This window comes from Miscanthus floridulus, chromosome 1 (genome assembly GCF_019320115.1).
Source record: "Miscanthus floridulus cultivar M001 chromosome 1, ASM1932011v1, whole genome shotgun sequence".
Taxonomy (NCBI): domain Eukaryota; kingdom Viridiplantae; phylum Streptophyta; class Magnoliopsida; order Poales; family Poaceae; genus Miscanthus; species Miscanthus floridulus.
In genome coordinates, this window is record NC_089580.1 from 6,955,091 (window position 1) to 6,964,438 (window position 9,348).

At 46.2% G+C, this 9,348-nt stretch overlaps 1 protein-coding gene across 1 annotated transcript; it reads right to left on the reverse strand.

The window, feature by feature from the left end:
- Positions 1 to 513: 513 nt before the first annotated feature.
- Positions 514 to 3,787, reverse strand: LOC136536190 (zealexin A1 synthase-like). The gene is made up of 2 exons (XM_066528586.1): positions 2,824 to 3,787; positions 514 to 1,258 (listed from the first exon to the last, which is right to left on the reverse strand). The coding sequence occupies exons 1-2, from the start codon at positions 3,736 to 3,738 to the stop codon at positions 635 to 637; spliced, it is 1,539 nt and encodes a 512-aa protein (XP_066384683.1). The 5' UTR covers positions 3,739 to 3,787; the 3' UTR covers positions 514 to 634.
- Between the last annotated feature and the right edge of the window lie 5,561 nt (positions 3,788 to 9,348).

The following is a 9,348-nucleotide window of genomic DNA, read 5'->3' on the forward strand; positions in this document are numbered from 1 at the left end:
TTTTTAGAGGTGTATCGGCTTGTCAGCCGCCTCTTAAAATTGTGGACATTTCTAGAGATGGCTAGAGCCCCTTCTAGAAAGTGATTTCTAGAGGCGAGCGGCTCGAAAACCATTGTCACATGCAGTTTTGATAAAACTGCTCTACCAAAAAGAAAGATGCCTTTAAAAATGAATTTTGTAGTAGTGGTTGCAGCTGCAACAAGGTTCTTCTATCATATTTGTAGTTTAGAAGTTGCAGCGGCAGCTACAGTTGATGTGGCTTGTAGCTGCAGCAAACACTTCCCCTGCGTCTATGGTATTAGAAAATTTCAATTTCTGCAAATAAAAAATTATAGCGTACTTCTATTAAGTAAAGGAAAATTAATAGTAGTATACAGCCTGATCAGACATAGACCAGTCTCATTTGATTCTTGTACTCTCATTAGATAATCATTTAATCATTTCACAAAAAGTAAATAAGAAGATAATAACTACACTTAATAGAGAGCGATGAAACAATATAACAGAAGCATATGACAAACTCTGCATATATTTATTGTCCTGCAGTAAAGATTGGTAGTACAATTATAATCACACTCTTTCTCGGTATAAATTAAGTAGCAACACGGACATAGTTCACATCACAATCACCTGATTAATTTGGTATAAAATTATTGTAAGGGTTGGCCTTAAGCCAGAGCATGGACTTCTTTTTTAATGTTATACCAAAGGCCTCTGCCATATCAAGTTCTTCCAACCTGGCGCCATTGGGCATATCCCAATCAAAATGGTAAAGAAGGCTAGCAAGCGCCAGCTCTAGGTTGGCCAGTCCAAGCGCGATGCCAGGGCACATTCTCCTGCCTGCCCCGAATGGTGTGAACTCGAAATCATTTCCCCTGAAATCGATATTGCTACTTTCAAATCTTTCTGGCCTGAATTCCTCTCCATCACGCCACAATCTCTTGTCCCTTGCTATTGCCCAAGCATTCACGAACACCTTGGTCCCCTTTGGCACATCGTAACCCATAACCTGACATGACTCGCGACATTCTCGAGGGAGCAAGAGTGGTACTGGAGCATGTAGCCGTAAAGTCTCCTTGATCACCAGCTGTAGATATCTTATCTTGACCAAATCACTTTCAGTTACCTTGTCTTGTCCTCTGAAGGTCTCCCTCACCTCTGACTGGGCCTTATCCATGACTTGCGGATTCTTAACAAGCTCCGACATTGCCCATACCAGAACGGTTGATGACGTTTCACTCCCAGCAGAAAAAATATCCTGCAGTACAATCTTACAATTACAAATTGGAAACAGGGTGTTCACATTGATTCTCATGGGGCACGCTAACAAATATTAATATTCTAACAAAAACTAAATTTAACCATCAATTTGGTAGATTCTAATCAACGTTGATAATTATTCGATCTATTGTATTTTCTAAACAATATCCACTTATATCATTATGAGAAAACCACATAAGTTACCCCTAAATGTGCATATAATATAAATTACCCACCTATGCTATCAGGCAACAATGCAACATCATCCAAAGTAATCCCAAATTTTGCATCTAAATTACCTACCATGCCATTATGATGGATAATCTAAGCAACCCCTTATATTACCATCTAAGTTCCTACTTCTGTCATTATTAAGAATAACCAAAATATCTTCTTAAATTTACATCTAATTTATCAATGTATGCTAATATGGAATGCTTAAATCACCAATAAATTACATCTATATGTATGTTTCTAAGTGACCCATTTCTATTAATATTAATATATAAAACACTAACTTAAAATAAACATACGTGTTGTGCATACACTTTCACTAAAGCACATACCTCAATTAACAGTATAATTGTAATTAAGCATCATAATTTTCGTTAAAATAATTACTAATATAATTTATTAATAAAAAAATTAACATCTTTGAGGAACGAAGGAGGTTGGATACACCAAAGCTGTCTTGTGGATATGACACCTCTGGTATTCAAGATCCTTTTATAGTAAACAATGATTACTGTATATCCTATTGAGGTTAGCATCTACTTCGTTAGCCTCTCCTAGATTTTACCTCAAACTCTATCGTCGATTTAATTTTGTGTGTCACGGTGCAACATATTAGTAAATACTCCCCATGTTCTGTTGTTCAATCTTTTATAGGTATTATTTTTTGCTATGCACTTAAATATAGATTATATCTAGCAAGCCAGAATGACTTATAACTTGAAATGAAGAGAGTAAGAATGGATTTTATTACGACCTAAATTCTTTTTTATAAAACTACAAAAAAAAGTTCTAACGAAAAGGTAAGCACAAGATATTTGACTTAACTTGATTGAGGATTAAAAAATATAGCAACTAACAAAATCAAAATTTAAAGTCAACAACTCAACACGTAGATCTACGATGTCTCGTCATATGGGCTCTGTTCGGCTGGTTGGAAAAACGGTTGATGCTGATACTGATGCTGATTTGTTGTGAGAGAAAAATACTGTTATTTCGTTGAAACGGTACGGCTAATAAGTTCAAGCGAACAGGGCCATGGTTTGCAATAAGAGACACCGAGATTTAAGCTATAGTTTTAACTAAATGTATGAAGCCAGATGGATGTGCCCCGCACAGGGAATGAATACGGATAGGAAAAAAAATTGTCTTCACAACCGTATAAAGATAAAGTATATCTATAATATTGTGGTAGAAAATAAATTAAAATAATAGCACAACATGACCTACTAATGTTTAGTATAAAATTTCATTTGCCTGACGCTAAATTAGAACAAATAGAACATTAAAGAACAAAGTATCATAGGCAATGGAGTTTTAAGCAGATCTTACGAAAATGACGGTGCTGACTATCTCGTTGGTGAGAGCAAACTGCAGGCCACCTTCTCTCTGCAGCCTCAGGAGGACGCCGAGGAGGTCCTCGTCTCGCTCTGGCGTCGGCATGGCTTCACGCTCCTGGATGATGCTCTGGATGATGCGGTACATGTTCCTCTGGCACCTCCTCGCGTCCTTCGCGGCGGCGCTGAACCTGCGTACCAGCCGCGAGGACGGGTACAGGTCCGCCAGGTTGAACCCACCGGCCAGCCGCACCACTTCATCCAGCTCGTGTATGTATTCATCCCGGTACTCACACCGGTTGCCGACGACCGTGCGCGCGGCGACGTCGTTTATCATGCGGCAGATCCCTTCGGTGAGGTTGACGGGCTGCTGGCCACCGCCGCTCTCGTCGGAGATGGAGCGGAGGAGGCGCGCCACCTCAGCTTCCCGGACGGGCCGGAACGAGAGCACGCGCCGCTGGCTGAAGATCTCGAGCGTGCACAGCTTGCGGAGCTCACGCCAGTGGGCGTTGTAGGGGGAGCAGATGATGTCCTTGCCGCCGCAGCTGATGGTCTCGAGGGTGACGCCCAGGTGGCGGTTGCAGAAGGCGAGGTCGTGGGTCCTCATCACCTCCCTGGCAGCCTCGGAGGAGGAGACCACCAGCGTGGGCACGGAGCCGAAACGGAGCATCATGAGGGACCCGTAGGTGCCGGACATCTCGCGCAGCGCCCGGTGAGGCAGGTCGCTGAAGCGCGACAGGAGGAGGTGGTGCAGGCTTCCGACGAGCGGCAGCTGCCATGGCCCTGGTGGCAGCCGAAGCGCTGATGGTGGCTGTGGCTTCGTGCGCGATGATGTGACGTAGCTCCGGATGAGCTTGAGAAGGATGGCGAGGAAGACGAAGGCCACAATATACAGGATCCTGATGTCCATTTTTTGCCAGGGGATGGGACAAGTTTGCAGCCAACTGCGTCTCGACGACATCTCCAGGAGATGACACACATATAAATAGATACAGACTTGTTATCGGACGCAAAATAAGAATTGTAGGTAGTATCACAATCATGTAGGTACTAGTACTCTTATATTTCAGGGTGTTCGCCTAGTACACAAAAGCACCGTATACCGACGGGTTCCGAATGATTTAATAGCATTCTATGAGAGAGAATGAGCTAAAATAAACCAAGACAAGAACAGCCGAAAAGACCTCTCCGTCTTTTATTAACTGTCGTTCTTGTTTTTCAAAAAAAAAATATTTATGATATATATAATAAATTTATTTGGATATATAAATATTACTATTTTTTTATAAATCTAGTTAAACTTACGGCAAGCAAACCAACAACCACAAATATTTAAGACAGAGTGTGTATTTTTCATTTGAAGTGTTGGCTATCCTTTGACCTTAGTGTCCCGAGGAGATATTTATTTTGCGCACGCTTCGCGCGAGCCTCCAAGATATTAACTCTGTATTTGTTTGTACATGCTGATGATAGCTATGGGCAACGGAACAGACGAGGGCGTGTTTGGTTACCTTCTGAGATGAGCCAGGCTGTACGTGGGCACCCAGGCTGCAGGTAGCCAGGCCAAGCGCATGCACAAGCCGGTGTTTGGCTATTCGTACTCACGGAGCCTGGCTGTTCGGAGTTTTTGTTTGGTTCACTGCATGCGAGCATCAGCTGTCTTACTGACATGTCCGGTCTGCATGCTTACTTGGCTCGCGCGAGCCTGGCCGCGGAGAAACGACGATTTTGGGCGTATGAGTTGAGCCTGGCTCACGAAGGGATCTTGCACCGCATGAGACAGGCCCAAACCTCCAACCAGCCAACCAAACGCTCGACTGCTGCATCCGTAGAGCCTGGCCGCGGCGTATGCAGGCAACCAAACGTGCCCGAAGTTGTGGTTAGATAATTGTGCAGAGCAGCATGTCTAGTAGAACCGTCCAAATTATAGCAATTCAGGTGCACCACACATTGTTCTTCCAACTTTAGACTGGTAATCCCGGTAGCCCATTAGGTGTCTTTAGGGATCCCAATCATCCGCTTTTTACAACTTATACCATTATTCACACATATAGGATTTAGAGCATCTCCAATAATATTACCTAAATCAGACTCCATACTTATCGATTTAGGTAGCCACCTATTTCAATACTACTTAGACTGTCTCCAACAATGGATACCTAAATCCAATACTCATTTACTGATTTGGGTCATGTACAGAGGAAAAAGGTTCGTACCCAAAAATAACAACTCCAACAGCGAAGGCAAATCAGCCCTCTTCTTCCTCGTTCTCTCCGTAGGTGGCCGGCATCTGCAGGTGGCGGTGGACCGGTGGTGGTGATGATAGTGGAGCAGCGGGTGTCCCTGTCCCTGCGCGCCGGCGGCAGCGTCCCCGACCACGGCGGAGAGGTCGAGCAGCGGGTCGCCCCCGCAACGGAGGCGCTCGAGCTCCGCCACGCCGAGCCCGCGCTGCGGCGGCTTCTTGGCTCCGACGACACCACCGCCCGCCTCCTGATGCTGCTGCTTCTTCTTCCCGGACCCGGAGAAGTCCCGGCGCAGACGCGGCCGCGGCGCCGAGCTCCGGCGAGACCAGCGCCGAGTCCGTCGCGGCTGTCGCAGCGGCCGACGCTGCCGCCGTCTCCAGAGCGCTCGACTTGAAGATGCCGACGCCGGAGTCGAAGGCCGCGAGGGAGGTGGCGTGCGTGTCCCCCCAGAGGAAGTAGGGCTTGGTCGCATGGGAGCTAGGAGGAAGCCAAGGAGTGCCTCCACCCACCGGCGCCATCCCTCCCCTTCTTCTTTGCTTCCTCTGGTTTCTCCTCCCTTCTCTCTCTCTTGTCTTGTTCTGCGTTGGGGCAGAGCACCGCCGGAGCCACCCTGCGTCGCGGTGTCCCTCCGCGCCCTGGCTGCCGCCTCCGCTCCGCCGGAGATTTGGGTTGAGGAGAGAGAAGACGGAGGGTGGACGCAAATTTGGGATTCCTCTCTCCATCTACGCAAAATAGGTTCTTGCTATGCCTGCTCTGTTGGACTTCGGATTTTTCGTGTTCGCGACGCATTTTGAGTTTGCGTCGGTGTATGGGTAGGTTGTTGGAGACAGTCTTATTTTTTTGTTGTTTGCACCAGGAACGCTACCTAAATCAGGCCACCTAAACTCACCTTAGCATGGAATGACATGTGGGCCCTGCTTGTCATCCTCTCCCTCATGTTGTCTTCTTGGCTAGCTCCGACACCAGTATAGGTGCTCCGGCCGCGGGGCACCGACGTGCGGAGAGAGGCCGGCATCCAGTCACAGGCATGGGGGAGGGAGGCCAGCATCTAGCCGCAGGCACCAGCGTCGGGAGGGAGGCCATCACACGCCCAAATGCAGAGTCGCGTTGCCCAGGGGCGGGTCCAATGGTGGGGCGGGGGGCGGGGGGCTCGAGCCCCCCTACCCATACCGAAGCAGTGGAACCCCCTATGGAGCCCCCATGAATTTTTAGGCAAAGTTGTATAGTGTAAATAGGGCTAAGACATAAGATCGAGCAACAGTTGGAGATATGTGTTGTTCAGCCCCCCCCCTGAAATTATTCCTGGATCTGCCGCTGGCGTTGCCGTATCGGACAAAGCAGAGTCCGCCGACAAACTCCGTGTCGGGCAGGGCCACGTCGGCAAGGAAGAAGGTGGTGCTGAGCAGGAGGAAGGCCGCCGGTGGACTCTGCACCGGGCAGGGCCGCCAGCGTCGAGCAGGCGGCACTAGGGCAGGGCCACCGCGTCGGGCACGGCCGCCGGTGTCGGGAAAGACCTTCGCACTGGCCAAGAAGCGTCGGCGTTGGGGTAGGGCCGCCGCGTCCGCCCATGAAGTGCCGGCGTGGGGCTTGCATGCTCGTGCACGGAGAAGGAAGAAGGGGAAAATTTTGGGTAGTGGAGTAGGCGGCCAACAGAAATGGGTAGTGAGAGGAGAAAATAGAAGGCCAACAAATCTAGGGTTTAGTAGGGGGCCTGCTAGAGCTGGTTTTTTTACCCTCACTATCCAAATTGAAAGCAGGGAGTTAAGTAGGGGGTGTTGCTAGAGATGCTCTTAACACGGGATGTCCCAGCTCAGGCATTAAAAAAAATTGCATAAACAATTATATGTTAGAGCAAAAGCAGAAGCATTACAAACTTAAATAATATATACCATTGTTTAGCCACTTCCAACTCAAAATTAAAACTTTTAAACTCACCAGGACACGTAGCACAACAACTAGCAATTAATTAAACAAGTACACTCTCCGTCCTAAAAAGAATACAATTCTAGATTTAGCATAAGTCAAACTTTCTTAAGAGTTTATTGAAAATAATATTAACATTTAAGTCTCCAAATAAATTTACTATAAAAATAAATATATTTCATAATTAATCTAGTAATACTTTTTTGGTAACATAAATGTTTGTATTTTTCGTATATATTTGGACAAAGTTAACACTGTTTTTTTGCGGAAAAAAAGTTAACACAGTTTGACTCTTGACAAATAAGAATTGTATTCTTTTGAAGACGGAGGAAGTATTGAAGAAAGAATTTTAGACCATATCGTATCCACATAACAATGTGAAACAAATGAAATTGTGTCCTTGACAAATGAGAATTGCATTCTTTTGGTCAAAGTTAACAATGTGAGGCATTCTTGTGAGGACAGAGAAAGAACTTTAGACCATATCTCGACCATGGCAACACAAGGAATGGTGTTGCTTCATGTGTGCACATGTAGTACAGGTAAAACTCCATGTAATTAACGAACAATGTGAAACAAATGAAACTGAGGTTAGATAACTATGCATGTGGGGCACAAACGTCCAAATTATACACGAATTGTCATTGTTCTTGAACTTCTGGCCAATATCCTTTACATAAATAATTCTACATTAGAGCAAAAGTGCCGAAACAATACAGACTTAAGTTATACAAACCATTGTTCAAGTACTTCTAAAAGTACCTAGGATGCCGCCTAGGGGGTGAATAGACGTTTCTGAAAATTAACACCTTTAAATACAAAAACAATTAGAAAAGGGAGTTTCCAATATGAAAACTTCAAATTAAGAGTAATACCACCCCTCACAAGTTAGTCACAGAGTAAACAATGTATAAAGAATATATCTAGAACTCACAACCCCGCAACACAAAGTTAGAACAGAGAATGAATATATTCAGCACAGGCAGGAAATACCGGACGTGTCCGGTAGGTATACCGGACGTGTCTGGTATACACGTGTTCTGCAGAACAGCCTGACACAGTGATCAATACCGGACGTGTCCGGTATACACGGTTTCAGTGGAACAACCCTAAACTTGCTCCTTTCAATTTCTACCTTCAAATCAAATTGCAGGTACCTACTAGATATGACAATATACACAGATAACCTACACAAGAGCAAGATCAACACAAATATCAAATGAAATATGAATTGAGACATGATATTTGTTTTACCGAAGTTCGGACTCGTTCGAGTCCTCCTCTCCGTTGAGGGGGCTACGGGCGACCCAACGAAGGTCAGCCCTAGAGGGTACCACGAAGTCACTCTAGCCGGAGTCTTTTCCAACTCCTTTTCCTCCTTCCACTAGTTGATTCCGAGGCGGCGAAATCGATCGTTACAAACTTTTCGAGGCACACCACAATCTCTTGGGTGCTCTCCGGCGATACCTAGCCGTCTAGGACCAAAGAGTCCAAGAGTAACAAATGCGAATCATGAAATAGACAATATCACACAACAATGAAATACTAAGGACAAAGAGGCTGCAAGCTGTCTCTGAAAGCTAAGATCACTCATCATCATCTTCATCTCCACCAACATCCTCATCATCTGAGTGTGGAACACTGGCAGGATGAGAACCACCCGCATCAGATGGGTCATAGCCACTAGACCCGTAGTAGTCGAAACCACCTGTGAGGTCACTCCACCAGTCTGAAGCATACTCGTCTGCTGCACTGGGACGTGGCTGAGAGTGAGTAGGCACACGAGCCTGTAGTGGTAAAGTGTCAGGGTGCTCTGGTGCCTGCTATTGTCGCTGAAGGAACTCAACAAACTTTGTGTCGTACCTGCCCTGCTGCTGCTCCTCAGTCTTAGGCTCACTAGCTGCCTCATCTGATAGTGGAGATCTAGGAGGATCAAGCTCAAGTCTAGCAGCAATCTGCTTCAGAGTCTAAGTGTCCTTCCTCCTAGCCTCCCTCTCCTTCTGCTGACAGGTCCGTATATCCTTGCACATCCCAAAGATAGCACTGAACATCTTGCAATAGGAGACGGAGGACTGCGGTGACGTGAAGAAGAATGTGAAGGAGCATGTGGTAGAGGGGAAGCTCGTCCTACTGCTGCACCACCTGTAGGCGCATCTGCCTCTGGTGGTGCTGCTGCTCCTCCTGGTCCTGCTGGAGGTACACCAATCTCAGGTAGATCTACAACAATCTTTAGGGCCTTATGTACCTTGTCATATTCAAAGGTATGCCCTATGACCTGCTCAATCATGTGCATGATGTAGGGAGCAAAACCACAGCCCTTGAGAGGCCTCTCGCCAACGCTCCTAATCTCGCAC